General features: G+C 21.4%; 7 protein-coding genes across 7 annotated transcripts; 2 read left to right on the top strand and 5 right to left on the bottom strand.

The window, feature by feature from the left end:
- Positions 1-150: 150 nt before the first annotated feature.
- Positions 151-1,418, bottom strand: DDB_G0275297 (hypothetical protein; the record flags this gene model as incomplete). Its single annotated transcript, XM_638749.1, has 3 exons — positions 151-892; positions 974-1,088; positions 1,178-1,418. 3 exons carry the CDS (start codon positions 1,416-1,418, stop codon positions 151-153), a joined length of 1,098 nt encoding a protein of 365 aa, XP_643841.1.
- Positions 1,419-2,875: 1,457 nt separating this feature from the next.
- Positions 2,876-3,061, bottom strand: DDB_G0275043 (hypothetical protein; the record flags this gene model as incomplete). The annotated part of the gene is made up of 1 exon (XM_638748.1): positions 2,876-3,061. One exon carries the CDS (start codon positions 3,059-3,061, stop codon positions 2,876-2,878), a length of 186 nt encoding a protein of 61 aa, XP_643840.1.
- Positions 3,062-3,997: 936 nt separating this feature from the next.
- gpbB (hypothetical protein) lies at positions 3,998-5,133 on the bottom strand (the record flags this gene model as incomplete). Its single annotated transcript, XM_638747.1, has 2 exons — positions 3,998-4,963; positions 5,110-5,133. 2 exons carry the CDS (start codon positions 5,131-5,133, stop codon positions 3,998-4,000), a joined length of 990 nt encoding a protein of 329 aa, XP_643839.1.
- Positions 5,134-6,601: 1,468 nt separating this feature from the next.
- On the top strand, positions 6,602-9,193 carry gacI (RhoGAP domain-containing protein; the record flags this gene model as incomplete). Its single annotated transcript, XM_638746.1, has 3 exons — positions 6,602-7,225; positions 7,335-8,672; positions 8,756-9,193. 3 exons carry the CDS (start codon positions 6,602-6,604, stop codon positions 9,191-9,193), a joined length of 2,400 nt encoding a protein of 799 aa, XP_643838.1.
- A 411-nt stretch (positions 9,194-9,604) lies between these two features.
- DDB_G0275155 (hypothetical protein) lies at positions 9,605-11,094 on the bottom strand (the record flags this gene model as incomplete). Its single annotated transcript, XM_638745.1, has 2 exons — positions 9,605-10,975; positions 11,041-11,094. The coding sequence occupies 2 exons, from the start codon at positions 11,092-11,094 to the stop codon at positions 9,605-9,607; spliced, it is 1,425 nt and encodes a 474-aa protein (XP_643837.1).
- Positions 11,095-13,367: 2,273 nt separating this feature from the next.
- DDB_G0275187 (hypothetical protein) lies at positions 13,368-13,522 on the top strand (the record flags this gene model as incomplete). Its single annotated transcript, XM_638744.1, has 2 exons — positions 13,368-13,464; positions 13,500-13,522. 2 exons carry the CDS (start codon positions 13,368-13,370, stop codon positions 13,520-13,522), a joined length of 120 nt encoding a protein of 39 aa, XP_643836.1.
- A 635-nt stretch (positions 13,523-14,157) lies between these two features.
- Positions 14,158-15,130, bottom strand: DDB_G0275189 (hypothetical protein; the record flags this gene model as incomplete). Its single annotated transcript, XM_638743.1, has 2 exons — positions 14,158-14,973; positions 15,071-15,130. 2 exons carry the CDS (start codon positions 15,128-15,130, stop codon positions 14,158-14,160), a joined length of 876 nt encoding a protein of 291 aa, XP_643835.1.
- Positions 15,131-16,956: the final 1,826 nt, after the last annotated feature.

The following is a 16,956-nucleotide window of genomic DNA, read 5'->3' as shown; positions in this document are numbered from 1 at the left end:
TTTTTTTTTTTTTTTTTTTTGCACCACCTCCAAAATAAACTTTTTTTTTTTTTTTTTTATTTTTTTTTTTTTAAAAAATTAACTTTTTTTATTTTTATTTTTAATCATTTACCAAATATATCATTATTGTTTTTATATTTATTTTTATTTTTAAATTTGATCAGAATATTCCTCTCTGTCATTTTCTTCATGATAACTAGAGTTGAAAGAAGAATTTAAAATGCTATGATTTTTAGATTGATTTTGATTTGAGGAATTATTATTATTATTATTATTATTATTTTGTTGTTGTGATTTTAATGATGGTGATTGTGTAAATAACAATGGATGAGTTTCTTTATAATTTAAAACAGATTGATTTGGAGAACCAGAATGAATATCTTGTTCTTCAATTGATGATTCTTTTAGTTCTCTTGCAATTCTCTTATTTCTACGATCGAAAAATATTAATAATCCCAAAAGTATGAAAATTTGAACTGATGAACATAAATATGCTAACCAAGTTGAAACGCTCTCTTTTGAAACGAAAATTAAATAATATAAATTAATTAGTGAACCAGGACCCTGTATACAAAGCATAATGATTGAAAATGAACCAACTGCTTTATCTCTAATGGTTTTATAAATTTGTGGTGACCATTGTACAAACGTTATAATCGTTGAAAGCATTCCCATACCATAACCAAATATATAAGTTGTATGTGTACATGTTCCAACAATATCACTAACTAAAATTCCAACTACCAGTATTATCGATGATAAAAACATCACCAACATTAAAAAAAACAATTGTGCTAACCTATATTCTTTTCTTGCTGATGATAAATCTTTTAAACTTGTCTTTTCTATAAATTTTAAATCATTTGGTGCAAAAATTAAATATAATATATAACTTTTTTTAAAAATAAATAAATAAATATTAATATTATCATTTTAAATAGTTTTAAAAATAAATGATTTAATTAATACATACATTGGAAATGAGAATAACCATATACCAAATGATTGAAATAATGATAATAAAGAAGGACCACATCTTGCAAATCCCAATGTACTACATGCTTGAACCTGCGGGAATTTTAAAACAACTAAACAAAAAAATTGAATTATTATTAATTTAAAATTCTTATAATTATGATTATTATTATTATTTAAATTTGGTACCACTGAAACTTACACATATTTATAAAACCACTAAATTGATTTATATTACCTAAAAACATCCAAAGGAAACTTAATCCCACTACTGATTTAGTTTTTACAATTTTTATGTGTTGTGGTATAATCGAAAAACAACAGCCAACTAATAAAAAAATACCTAGTAATACTCCTCCAATATTCATATCTACTATAACTCCTTCAAATTCCTCTGTTGTTGATGGATCTATTGTCCCATTTATACAATATTTTGAAGACATTTGATATTATATATATGTTTTTTATTTTTATTTTCTTTTTTAATTGACTATTTTAATTTTGATCGATTGAAATTTTATATACTAATTTTAATAATAAAGTGGTGAAATTGATGGTGAAATTAATGGTGAAATTGATGGTGAAATTGGTGATGTGCGTGTGTGTATTGTGGGGTGGGTGTGATACTATTTACAAAGGTTGTTGTGATTAATGCAATGTGATAATTTTTTGTTTTTTTTTTTTTTTTGTACAAAGTGTTGATTTTTTTTTTTTTATTTTTTTATAATTTTGAATATTTTTACAGTTGTTGGTAATGGTTGCAATTCCGCTTATAAAAACGATAAGGCTGAAAAATTGAAAAATGAATTTGAGCTTTTCGATACGACTCTCCCAAAAAAATTGTAGCAAGCCCTTGAAATTTCAAGTAAAAAAAAAAAAAAAAAGTGAAAATAATGAAAGGCTTCTGTTTTTTTTTTTATTATGATTTTATATTTATTTATTAAATTATTTTTATTATAATTATTATTTTTTTATTTTTTTTTTTTTTTTTATTTTTTTTTTTTTGTATTTGAATTTACAACATTAAAAAAACCAATAAATTTACTTGAATAATAATAAAATAATGTTGATTTAATTGTTTCTTTTTTTTTTTAAATAATCTTTTTTATCTTTATTATTCTTATTATTATTATTATTATTATTATTATTATTATTATTATTATTATTATTATTATTATTATTATTATTATTATTATTATTATTTATTTTTGTGAACCATTAATATATTATACAAATAAAAAAAAAAATAAAAAAACTTTATATGTATAATTATTCGAATGGTTATTGTTTTATCTGTTGTGTTGGTAATTGTTATATGTATTAAAAAAAAAATTAAAAAAAATTAAAAAAAAAAAAAAAAAAAAAAAAAAAAGTTGTTATATTGTGGAAAAATAAAAAAAATTAAAAAAAAATGAATTAAAAGGTTTTTTTTTTTTTTTTTTTTTTTTTATAATTATTTTAAAAAACTTTTAGGATGAAATAATTTGAATTATTGGTATTGATGCTTTTCCCAAACTTTTGCAAATATTGAAATCCTTTTTTATTTTTTTTTTTTATTATTTTTGCCACCCAATTCTAAATTTAATTTTTTGTTATTCACCAGTGTGTGATTTAGCCATTCAGATCGCAATCATCAATATTTTTAAAATAAAATTTTTAAAAAAAAAAATTTAAAAAAAAAAAAAAAAAAATGTTTTAAAAAAAAATTAGAGTAAAAAAAAAAAAAATATGCAAATTATAAAAATAGCAGTGGGGTTAGATTAAATTAATATTTTATGGAAAAACAAAAAAAAATAAAAAAAAAGGAAAATTTAAATTTAATTAATTTTAACCAAACATGTTTTTGTTTATTTATTTAGTTTATAAGTTTTGAAAAATAAAAAGAGAGAATTATAATTCTTCATTTTTCTAATTTCTTTTTTTGTTCAACTAATTCGTAGTGAGATTTCATTATACTTTGAAATTCTTTCAAATTAAACATTTTTTCAATTACTTCTTTTTGTATACCACTGGATTTTGCCATTTGAAGATTACTAACTTGATCTTCATAGTATGATTCTAAGGTGGATGTTGATTGTTCTACCATTTTTATTATTTAAATTATCTATTTTTAAATATATTGTTTTTTGATTAGCAAAAATTAAAAATATTTAATTAATTCCCTTTATATAGAAAAAAAAAAAAAAAAAAAAAAAAAAAGTTTCCAATTTCTTTCAACCAACAGATATTTCTAAAATGTTTCCAGAAAATAAAAAGAAAAAATAAAAAAATAAAAAAATAAAGATTTAAAAAAATAAATTATACAAAATTAAAAAAATATTAAAAATTAGAATATATTTAAAAATATTTTAGAATTTTAATTGGATTTAAATTTTTAAAAAAAAATAAAAAAGTAAAAAAAAAAATAATAAAAAAAGGAAAGTTTAAATTTAATTTATTAATTTTATCCAAATATTTTGTTTATTTTTATTTTTATTTTTTTTTATTTAATTTTATTTAATTTAGAAAATAAAAAGAGAATTATAATTTCATTTTTCTCAATTCTTTTTTAGTTCAACTAATTCGTAGTGAGATTTCATTATATTTTGAAATTCTTTCAAAATGTCCATTTTTTCAAATACTTCTTTGTTAAACCACCAGTATTTGAATATTATTAACTTGATCTACATAGATTGATTCTAAGATATATGTTGAATGTCCTACCATTTTTATTATTTAAATTATCTTTTTTAAATTAATTCTCTTGATTGCAAAAAGGAAAAAATAAAAAAAAAAAAAAATAAAATAAAAATAATAAAATAAAAAAAAAAGTTTTCCCATTCCAGCAAACAGATATCACAACAATTTATTAAAAAAATAATAATAAAAAAAAAAAAAATTGAACATAGGAAATTAAAAAAATATTAAAAATTGTGTTTAATTAGATTTAAAGAAAAAAAATAAATAAATAAATAAAAAAATTAAAAAAAGAAATAAAAACACACATTATTATTTTTTTTTTTTGAAATTTTAATTAAAAAATTTATTGGGATGATGATTTGTAAACACGGATTAAACCATCATTGTAACCAGCATATAAGACTGAACCATCAGCAGACCAAGCGAGGGAGAGACAAGCTGGTGCTTTTGGTTTTGATTCTTTCTTTTTCTTTGAGTCGAAAGCTTGTTCTTTGACTTCTGGGACGATTTCAGCGAGAACTTGTTTGGTGAGGAGATCCCAAATGATGATTTTGTCATCAGTGGCAGCAGATAACCAATATTTGTTTGGTGAGAAAGCAAGAGCATTGATGGTGTTACGAGCTTCTAATTTGTATAATGGTTTACCAGATGATAATTCCCAGAGACAAGCAAAGGTATCTTTACCACCAGAGGCACATAATGAACCGTCTGGAGAGATGGTGACAGTGTTGACGTAACCGGTATGGTCAGTTAAGGTGTGGTTGCATTTGAAGCTCTTGATATCCCAGATCTTAACTTTGTTATCCCATGAACCTGAAACGATGGTTGGGGTGTTTGGTGAGAATCTGATACATGAAACCCAATCTTGATGAGCTTCTGGACCTTCTAAAGTGAATTTACATTCACCGAGGGTGTTCCAAACTTTGATGGTGGCATCACGTGAACCTGAAATGATTTGACGGTTGTCTGATGAGAAGGCAACAGACATAACATCTTGAGTGTGACCTTTGAAGAGACGGGTTGAAACACCTTTGGTGATATCCCATAATCTTAAGGTATTATCCCATGAACCTGATAAGGCGAATTGACCGTCGTGGGAAATGACAACATCTTGAACAAAGTGTGAGTGACCCTTGAGTGATCTGTGGGCTTTACCTGGTGAGGTGGCATCAGTTGGGGTTAATTGCCATACCATAACAGTCTTATCACGTGATGATGAAATGATGGTATCTGGGTTTTCTGGTGAAACGGCAATAGAGGTGACAAAACCGTTGTGACCAACTAATGATCCGACTTCTAAGTAAGTAACCTAAAATTATTTTATAAAAATTTAATAATAATTAATATTTTTATTTTTATTTTTATTATTTCATTTTATTTTATTCAAATTGAATATTTAAAATAAAAAAAAATAAAAAAATTATTTAAAGAAATTTTAAAAAAAGTGAGACATACTTGTGGTGCTTTTTGTTGTTCCATTTCTGATGAATACTATAGGCTAAAGAAAAACTGAATGAAAAAAAAAAAAAAAATTTTTGACCTCTCTCACTTTCGGTTTTTGGAAAAAAAAAAAAATTTTAAAAAAAAAAAAAATTGAAAAAAAAAAAAAAATAAAAAAAAAGTAAAAAATTAAAAAAAAAAAGTCACGTAGTTCATTTTTGATTGTTTTTGAGAAAAAAAATAAAAATAAAAATAAAAAAAAATAAATAAATATGAATTATTAAAGTTTAAATCAAAATTAAACTATACAAATGATATTGTCCTTTGTTGGGATTTAAATTTTTTTTTTTTTATTTTTTTTTTTTATTTATTTTTTTTTTTTTTTTCAAGTTTAAAAAAAGTATAAATGGGATGAATTGATCGCTTTAATTAATTCCCACTTTTTTTTTTTTATTTTTTTTTTTATTTTTATCTTTAATTTTGGACAATCAAAAAAAAAAAAATATGGCCAATAACAACCAAAAAAGACCTTATTTTTTATTTTTATTTTTATCTTTAATTTTTTTTTTTTTTGTATTTTTTTTTTAATTATTTTATTTTCAAAATTTGATAATCATTTTTTTTTGAAAAAAAAAAAAAAAAAAAAAAAAAAAAAAAATTGGTGTGTTTACTTATAATAAAAATATAAAAAATTCTAAAAAAAAAAAATTTTCAAAAAAAAAATAAAAATAAAAATAAAAATAAAAAGATAAAAAAAGAGATTTTTTTTTATTTTATTGTCAACAAAACACATTATATTTATTGCGCAATTGTATTTGTATTTATTTCTTTTTTTTTCTCATATATCAAATTCATACCTAAATACGAAGAAAGTGATATATTTTTTTTTATTTGAAAAAAAAAAAAAAAAAAAAAAAAATATAGATAGATAATTTAGGAAAAAAAAAAAAAAAAAAAAAAAAACCACCTTTGTTACATTATTGTATTATAAAAAAAAAAAAAAAATAAAAAATAACAATATATAAAAAAAAAAAAGAAAAAGAAAAAGAAAAAGAAAAAGAAAAAAACATACACCCCCCAAAATCACATTTTTGTGTTTTCTCATTCATTTCATTCTCTTTATATTTTTATTAATATCTATCTACATTTATAAAAATTTGTACAATAATTTACCTTCTCACCACTTACACCTCACACATACCAGTTTTAAACACATACACAAAGAAAAAAAAACAAAAAAAAAAAAATAAAAAAAAAAAATAAAATAAAACTCATCACACCATTTTTTTTTTTAAAAAAGTACCAATTATTTTATTTCTTTTTGATACCATTCTATTTAATTTCAAAATTAATTAATTAATTAACAAAAAAAAAAAAAAAAAAAAAAAACATATTATATATATTTATAATTATTCATCTCATAAAAAAAAAAATTAATAATAATAATAATATTTTAAAAAATAATATCAAAAAAGTAAGAAAAAAAAAAAAAAAAAAAAATTAAAAAATGAATATAAAATCTTTAAGGAAAAAGAACATACAAAATATGGATCAAGAAGAAGTTTATAATAGAATTAAAGAGAATGTAGCACATATGGATGAAATTCAAAGGACAATGGAAAAACAACAACAAACATTTTTCCAAATGTCATTACAAAGTAAACAGATTGCGGAATCAATGAAAAAATATTCAATGGATGCAGCATACTTTAATTCACGTATACCAATTACAGATTGTTTATCAAGAGCATCGGAATGGCAAAATAGTATAAGCGAAGTATTCAATCATTTAGGTAACCTATTATACGATCGTACAACCCAACCATTGAAACAAACCATAAGCATTCAATTGGAGATGGTAAAAGAGGGTAAAAAGAAATTAAAGAATCTATCAACTGACACGAGTAAATCATCTTCTGCAAACCTTAAAAAGGACACCGAAGCATTTGAACGTACTCAAAAAGAAACACTTCAACTCTACAATGACTCTGAATTGGCTTTAGAAAACTCAACCGTACAAACTATATTATCCTCTTTCGAATCCTATAATGACTTTTTTCAAAGAGGTGTTTTTCAAATGTCAAAAATTAAATCTGATATTGATAATTATAAAAAAATAATTTTAGAAACTGTATGTATATTTTTTTTTTTTTTATTTTTTTATTTTTTTTTTTTTATTTTAAAAATATCACTCTTCTAATTTTTTTTTCCAAAAAAATATGTTTATATATAAATTTTAGAATAAAGTTGCAGCAAAATTAAGAAATTATGTACCAAAGAAAACATTTGGAATTAAATTAGAAGAAGTATTTGCAAGAGAAAGTAATAAACCATTACCATCATTTTTAGATGAAATATTTAGATATTTAGAGAAAGAATCAATAAATACCGAAGGTATGTTTAGGGTTTCAGCAGGTAAATCATCACTTGAAGCATTACAACAAAAGATTGAAAGTGGAGCACCATTAGAATTGAGTGCATCTATCATTGATCCACATTGTGTTTCATCAGTATTAAAATTATTCCTTAGATCTTTACCTGAACCATTAGTGCTTTATAATGTTTATTCAAAATATTTAACAGTTGCTAAAAATAATAATAATAATAATAATAATAATAATAATAATATTAGTAATAGTAGTAGTAATTTAAATATTGTTGGTAGTAGTGGTAATAATAATAGTGGTGGTGGTAGTGGTGGTACAATTATAACAGAATTAAGAAGATTAATTTCAACATTACCAGTTTGTAATCAGGCATTATTAAAACAGATTTTATTAATTTGCAGTTTAATGAATCAACATCGTGATGTAACTAAAATGGATTTAACCAATCTTAGTGTTGTTATTGGACCATCGATTTTGGAACCAATACCAAATTTAAAAGCAGAGGATATTCAAAGACCAGAGACTTTTGCTGATTTCAATAGTTTATTTTGTTTATTGGTTGAACATGTTTTAACTATTTTCCCTCAAGTATCTCAAACTTCAATGGATATGGCAAGTTTACCAACTACAATTGGTAAGCTAAGATCTCAATCTGATATCTCATCTCAAACTAAACCATTACCATCATTACCAACTTCACCCCAAAATCGTTCTGCAATCATCACTGGTGATTCTTCTTCACCTTCTTTAAATACTCCTCCTGTAAAATCTTCTTTAAATTCTTCAGATTTCGTTATAGTTGATAATGGTTCAAATAATAATAATAATAATAATACTACTAATACTATAACTAATAATGGAATTGCAGATACTGCAACACCACCACCTCCAACTACACCAACTGCGCCAACTACACCACCACCCCCAACTACACCAACTTCAAATAATATAGCAACTCCAATAATTAATATCAATATACCAAATAGTAGTAATAATAATAATAACAACAACACAAAACGAATAAATAACAAATCAAATCTTAAAGTTGATGATTATTTAACACCAATTGATATGCAGATCTATTATATTAATATTTCAAGTAATCTTGGTAGAATTAAATCATATGTTGATGATATTGAAACTGTTAATCAAGGTATTGGTTTAATTAAATTATTTAAAAAGATTTCAGATGTAAATATTATTTTTATAAAAAAAAAAAAAAAAAAAAAAAAAAGATATTAACTTATTTTCTTTTTTTTTTTAATTATTTTTAGGATCATATGGCACCAATTAAAAATATACTAAATTATAAATTTAAAACAGAAAAGCCACCAATGTCAAATGATGAGGATAAAGTATTAAGAATTAAGAGGACATTGTTTTATACATACGAAATTACAATGGAATTAATTTCTCATGCAAATAATACATTTGAATCATCTTCTATTGAAGAGCCAACAGAGTTATCAAAGAAATTGGAAGAAAGTTTCAAACAATTGGACACAATTTTAACAGATGAATTATCAAATATTGAAAAACAACAACAACAACAACAACAGCAAACAAATGATGGTGGTGGTAGTGGTATAAGTAGTAATACAAATACAAGTATCAGTGGTGATAATAGTGAAAATGGTGATAGTTTAAATAGTAGTACTAGTAATCAAAGTCCTTTAAATTCTTCAATTTTAACTCAACTTTCAAATCAATAATCTTTTTTAAAATATAATATTAAAATTGTAAAATCATTTAAAAGAAATAAATAAAAAAAAATAAAAAAATAAAAAAAAATAAAAATAAACAAATTATTTATTAAAATTAAAAAAAAAAAAAAAAAAAATATATAATTATAATATTATTATTGATAATATTATTGATTAGAATAATAATACTAATAATAATAATACCAAATAATAATAATAATAATAATAATAATAATAATAATAATAATAATAATAATAATAATAAATAATAATAATAAAATTATAAATAATTTTTGGATGAATTTAAAAATTTTATTTCACTAAATAATTAATTATTAATAATTGATTAGTGGGGAAAAAATTGAAGAAAAAGCTATTTACAAAAAGGTTCTAAAATAAAAAATAACAATAAAAATTCATCTATTGTTTGGATGAGGAACTAGATTGGTGAAATGCTGGTGATTTTTCTGATAAAGAGGAGGTGTGAGAACCAGCTTGAGATGATGAAGATTTCTTGTCTTCATTTGATTCAATGGTTTTGTTGGTTGATGGTTCAGATGAACTATGAGAATTTGAAGATGATGGTGCTTGAGAAGATGATGCTGATGAATCTTGTGAATTTGATGAATTATCCTTTGAGTTTTCTTCAGATTGAGAATTGGATGAGTGCGAGCCAGTTTGTTTGTTATCAGCTGGGACTACTAATTTTCCAATTCCATTTGGTGCTTTTGAATCATGTGAAGAAGAGGCATGTGAAGAAGCATCATGAGAAGAGGCGTGAGAAGCAGCATCATGAGAAGAGGCATGTGAAGAAGCATCATGAGCAGAGGCATGAGAAGCAGCATCATGAGAAGAGGCGTGAGAAGCAGCATCATGAGAAGAGGCATGAGAAGAAGAATCATGAGAAGAGGCATGTAAAGAAGCAGTATTTTCTGATGATTCTGAAGATGGATTATTGGATGATACATCATGGGAAGATTCATGTGAAGAAGCAGTATTTGGGGAAGATTCTGAAGAACTATGTGAAGATGATGGTGCTTGTGATGATGCAGATGAACCATGTGATGATGAAACTTCTTTGTTATCACTGGCTGGGACTACCAATTTTTTAGAGCCATTTTGTTCTGATGAATTTTGTTCTGATGATCCTTGAGCAGAAGATTCAGATGAACCATGAGATGATGAAGATGATGGAGCTTGAGAAGATGATGCAGATGAATCTTGTGAATTTGATGATGATGATCCAGTTTCTTTGTTATCAGCTGGGACTACCATTTTTCCTACACCTCTTGGTGCTGAAGAATCTTGTGAATGGGATGATGATGAATGAGTTTCACTTGGTGAACTTGGGGTGGTGGATGGTGAGGAGCTTGGGGAGGAGCTTGGTTGGACTGATTGTGAAGAAGATGGTGAGGAACTTGGTTGAGCTGATGGTGAAGATGAAGGTGAAGAACTTGGTGAAGAGCTTGGTTGGACTGATGGTGAAGAAGATGGTAAGGATGAAGGAGAAGAACTTGGTGAAGAACTTGGGGAAGAACTTGGTGATGATGAAGGTGAAGAGCTTGGGGAGACAGATGGTGAGGATGATGGTGATGAGCTTGGAGAAGAGCTTGGTGAAACTGAAGGAGAAGATGATAGAGTTACAACTTCCTTTTTGGGATCAATTGGTTTTCCAGATGCTGGAATACCTGCTTGATTTTCAGAAGGTTTTGGTTGAATTAAGGGTGATGGAGATGATAAATCATGTGCATTTGATGATTCCAATGAAGATGATTTTGAATTATCTGCATTCTAATTAAAAATGTTAATAATTTTATAATTTAATTTTTATTTTAGAATTTAATATTAAAACTTACAATTAAATTTGAAAAAGTTAGAGTTAATAAAAGGAATAAAACTAATAATCTCATTTTTTTTTTTTTTTTTTTTTTTTAGATTATTTATATAATGTTATAAAATGTAATGTTATAAATGTAATCTTATATTTAAAAATATTTGAAGATATTTTGATTTGTTAAATTATTGAATTGAATTTGTTAATGATTAAAATTTTTTTTTTAGACTTGAATTTATATTTAAAAACTTGGATTAATAATTTTAATTTTTTTATTTTTAAAAAAAATATTTATTGTAATACTAAATCATTATGATAAATAATAAATTATAAAAAAAACAAAAAATGTATCCAATCATATATTATTATAATCGAAAAATTATCTGAACACTAATTTGTTTATTGTATAAAAGTATAAAAATTAAAATTGTGGACATATTAAATTTTTATGTGGGGTTAAATAAAGTGTTTTTAAGGGAATAAGTATTTTATTTTATAAATCTATCTTTATTATAGTAAAAATCAAAAGGTATAACAATGCAATCAATTAGATAAACAATAGGTAATTGATAACATTTGTTGATACATACAGATAAAAAAGGTTATAAAAAAAAAAAAAACCATTTCATAATAATCGAGATTTTTAAAATAAAAAATTATTTAACAACAACTATTTTTGGTAATATATAATTTTACTTATTCAAATCAACGATTCATTATAATAATAATTTTTCAGTTTTTTTTTATAATCACATTATATTTTTATTTTTTGATTAATTAAAAATTATATAAATATAATAATAAATAATCATGTAATTTTTTTTTTTTTAATAACTACCTTATAAAAAAAAAAGGGGTAAAAAGTTTATTTTTTTATTTTATTGTTATTTATTACAATTAACTTCCTGATTTTATTTGAAAAAATAATTTTATATTTATTGATCTCATTTATATTGTTGTTGTTTGTTTTAAAAATATAATATTTTATAATAGTTTTGTTTTACCACAAAAAAAAAAAAAAAATTACTTATACTTTTATTATAATTTCTCAAAGATTTTATTTTTCTTTTTTATTATTATTTTTTTTTTAAAAAAATATGTTTAGGATAAAAAAGAAATTAAAGTTTATACATAAATATAAAAATTTCAATTACCAGTTTTATTAGTAAATTTATTTACTAAAAAAAAAAAAAAAAACAACATAAATATTAACAATTAATCAAAAATATAAATAAATTGTACTTGTGATATTATTTATAATTATTTGAATGGGTTTCCCATATGACTTTTGAAAGGTTTAAAAAATTTTTTTTTTTTTTTTAATTTTAAACACCCATTTTTATACATTTATATTTATGTTTTTAATTTTTTTTTTTTTTTTTTTTAGGAGATTGATAATAGATAAGTTACAAATCTTTTAAAATTAATTATAATTAAATTCAGAAAATTATAATTGTTTTAATTTTTATTTTTATTTTAATAATAATTTTTTTTTTTTCTCATATTCTTTTTTTATTATAAATACATTTTTTTTTTCTTCTTGTTATTATTATTTATTTAATTTTATATTTTTTTTGATTATCAAATTTTAATTTTTTTTTTAATATTAAAACTCTTTTAATTTTCTCTCTCTTCTTTTCTTTTCTTTTCTTTCTTTTTTTTATTTTTTTTTTTTTTTTATTATAATAAAAAAAAAAATAAAAAAAATAAAAAAAAAAATAAAAATAAAAAAAAAAATGATGTAAATTTTGAATTAATTATCATAAAGGTATTATCTAATGGGAAGTATTGTTTACAAATTTTTAAATCTATCTTGATAAAGTTTTATTTTTTTAAGGCATCTATCTTTCCATTTTCGGATTATTATAATAATCAATAAACTTTTAGTTTCTTTTTTTTTATTCTCAAACATTGGGATTTTTAAAATACTTACTAACAGTTTTGTTTACAGTTTTGTTTTTTTTTTTTTTTTATCTCGGATTTTTCTTTTCTTTTTTATGAAATTGACCAAGTTTGTTACTTTTATTATTTTTATCTTTTTAAATTACTTTTCCCAATTTTTCTTTTTTTTTTTTTTTTTTTTTTTTTTTTTTTTTTTTTTTTTTTTGAAAACAGGAAAAGATGAAGGATCCCAATTATTTTAACAAAGGGTTTATATATGGATACCGGCATGAAATGAATAGAAGAAATTAATTGATTTGGAACAAAATGATCCTTATTCCCAACATTATTGATAATTAGCAGAAAACTGTTCAATTGGACGATGTCTTCCGATTTATCAATTTAAAAAAAGTCTTTTTTTAAAATTCTCTTAAATCTTTTTCATATTTTTAAAACCAAAAAAAAAAAATGAAGTTGATAAATCTCCTTTTGGATAAAAATGATAATTCAAATATAAAAATTTTTATTAAAACGATCGAGGTTTTATATTTAAATATATATGAAGGTTATGATCTTATTTTTTAAAAATATAAAAAAAAGAAATTATGAAAAAAGCTTATTAGGTTTGGGTTACATTAAAAATGATTTAATTTTTAAATCTTAAAGATTTTAGAGGGATTCTTGGATTATTTTACATTTTAAAGTGTGGATGTGGTGGTTTTTTTATTTATTTATTTACTTTTTATTTTTACAATTGTTTTTAATTTATTTTTTTATTTTTTTATTTTTTTTTTATTAAATTCAATTTTCCATTTTGATTTTTTTTTAAACAAATTAACCAACTCAAATATATTTCACCTTCTTAAATTGTGAATTGGAAAACCGTACTTAAAGAAACAGTAAATCATAAGGATGGATTTTTTTTATCTTTTATTATTTTTCTTTATTTTTAAAAGCTTTTTTGTTTTTATTTATTTATTTTTATTTTATTTTATTTCTTTTATTAATTCCTAAGTGTCTAGATCTGTAAGTTGATTTATTATTTTATTATTAAATATTTTATCATCAAAATTTGACATTCAATAATATTTGATATTAATTATTATTTTTATTTGTTATAAAGAAAAAAAAAAAAAAAAAAAAACATTTAAAAAAAAAAATTAAAAAAAAAAAAAAATTAAAAAAAAGAAAATGGAAAAAAAAAGAAATTATATTAAAGAATTAAAATACATTTGTTTATTTAATCGAAATAAAAAAATCAATTTGAAGGTTTGGAAAGGGCTGGGGTTTGGGAAGAAATTTGAGAGTTTGATTTTGAAAATTGGGAATTTGAAGGAGTATTAGAAAATGCAGGAGTAGTATTGGCTGATGATTTTGGTTGTTCAGTTTGGTAAACTCTTGGCGATGCTTGACGTTCTTGGATATTATTATCACTATAATTTTGTGGTCTATTTGTTGGTTGATTTTGTGGTTCATTTGTAATTAATTCCCTGGTAGCTGGTTCTCTAGTAATTGGTTCTCTTGTGATTGATTCTCTGGTAATTGTTTCTCTTGTTATTGGAAGACTTGGTGTTGGTTGGGGTGTTTGTCTAATTGGTGTTTCATTGGAAAAAGTTTTTGTTACCATTACTGGTTTATTTGGGGTATATGTATTAGAATTGGAGGCTCTTAAATTATTATATACTTCATTATTATTTTTATTATTATTATTTTTAATATTATTATTATTATTATTATTATTATTATTATTATTATTATTATTATTATTATTATTATTATTATTATTATTATTATTATTAGTATTATTATTGCTATTGTTATTATTGTAATTATTATTATTATTATCATTTTGTGGTTTGGTTGTTGATTGGTAAGTTGGATTAGTGTTAACGTGTGGTGACTGAGTTTGTGGTGATTGAGTTTGTGGAGGCTGATTTGAAATTGGTAATTTTGATGGTGTTTGAACGTTTGGTGGAGCATAGTATGTTTGTTTATATACCAAATTGTTTGGAACATTCTCATTTTTTGAATTTCTATCTGGAATATTCATTGGGATATGAGGTACAGCTATATTCTTTAATAAAAATAATAAGAATAAAAAATTAATAACTAATTAATAAAATCAAAGAAATTAAAAAAATATTCTCTAAAAGAAATTAAAGAGCCCTTACACCAAAAGTAACACTAATAATAGAAAAAATCAAGAAGAGAGAAAATAATAATTTAGACATTTTTAAAAAAAGAAGAGAAAATAAAGAAGAAAAAAATCCAACAGCAAGTATCTAATGGTAGGTAATTTTTGTAAAGGTATTTTAAAAAAAAAAAAGAAACAAGCAATTGATTTTTTTTTTTTTTTTTTTTTTTTTTTTTAATATTAATTAATTAGTAATAAAATTATTAAATTATTTTTTGAAAGGTTTAATTGTTTTTAATTTTATAGTTTTTAAGTTTTATTTTTTTGTTTTTAATTTTAATTTTAATTTTATTTTTGTTTCTATAAAAAAAAAAAAAAAAAAAATTAAATTTATACTTTTAAAATGATGTGGAATTATTTTTGAAAATTACTATTTTTTTTATAATTATTTATAAAATAAGTACATACAAAATAAAATAATCGTAGTTATTTAATTTTATGTGGATAAATTAAAATAGTTTTTAATAATCAGTTGAAATTTGTAGTTTTAATAAATTGTCTTTTTAAAAAAAATTTATTATTTAACCCACATATTAGATGATTTTAAAAAAATAATCTATAATTTAATTATAGTCACATCCAAATTTATATTTTATTATATTCATTATATCATTTATGTACAAAAAAAAAACTTAAATTTTATTAAACTTAAAATTATTACTATTAATGCTCAATTTCAACAAAAAGCTTTTAATTTATTTAAATTATTTTATATCATTCTTTTTTTTATTTTTAAAATTGTTTTGTTTTTTGTTTTTGTTTTTGTTTTTGTTTTTGTTTTTGTTTTTGTCTTTTTTTTTTTTTTTTTTTTTTTTTTTAAAAAAAACAAAAAACATATAACCACCTTAATAATAGGAGTACTGTTTAAACATTTTAAAATTAAGAGTCTAAGTCTGGAATAAAAACGAGAACACTTTTAATATCTTTACAATAAAATAATTGGCCAACAAATTTTAATCGCTTTTTTTAAAAATGTTTTTTTATTATAAAATTTGGAGTTTTATTTATATTTCCATTTAGATGTGATTTAATTTTTTTTTTTTTTTTTTTTTTTTTTTTTTTTTTTTTTTTTTTATATATTGATTTGTAAATTTAAAAATCTATGCATTATTTTTGTTTTCCCATTTTATTTTTTTACTTTTCATATTGACATCACATTGAGAGACAACCTCCATCAATTAAATTAAAATAAAAATGATACTACCAAAATAAATTAACCCACTTAACACTATAATTTTAAATTAAAAAAAAAAGAAAAAAATTAAAAAAAAATAAAAACAGTTTTAAAATAATTTAAATCTATTATTTTTGTTTTTTTTTACAAATATAAGAGGTTATTTGACAATAAAACCTGTGTTTTTTCAAATGATGAATTATTAAAATTTAAAAACATATGTACTACACTTTTTTTTTTTTTTTTTTTTTTTTTTTTTTTTTTTTTTTCAAAAAATAAAAAAAGTTAAACAATTAAAAAAAAATTAAATCTATATAAAATTGTTTTTTTTTTTCTTCTTTCCTTTATCCCTCCATTCCTTTTTTTTTTAATAAAAAAAATTTGTTTTTTATTTTTGTTATTATAATAAACTATTATTATATTAATTAAAATTTGATGTTACTAAATCTGTATTGATACTAGAGGGGTTTTTTGAATGTCATCTAACTATTATAAATTTTCACTTGCAACTAAATAAAATCAAACTATTTTTGTATATTGTTGTAAAAAATAATAAAACCATCAAATTCTACCTTTTAAAAATAATTTTTGTGGGTTTGGGGTTATGAAAAGATGATTATTATTTTAAATCTATTAAATTATTTATACATGTTGATTATTTATTTATTTGTAGTGTATGTGATTATTTT

Source organism: Dictyostelium discoideum, assembly GCF_000004695.1.
Source record: "Dictyostelium discoideum AX4 chromosome 2 chromosome, whole genome shotgun sequence".
Taxonomy (NCBI): Eukaryota; Evosea; class Eumycetozoa; order Dictyosteliales; family Dictyosteliaceae; genus Dictyostelium; species Dictyostelium discoideum.
Note: the sequence above shows the minus strand (reverse complement) of the source record. Positions and strands in the feature narration are given on the sequence as shown.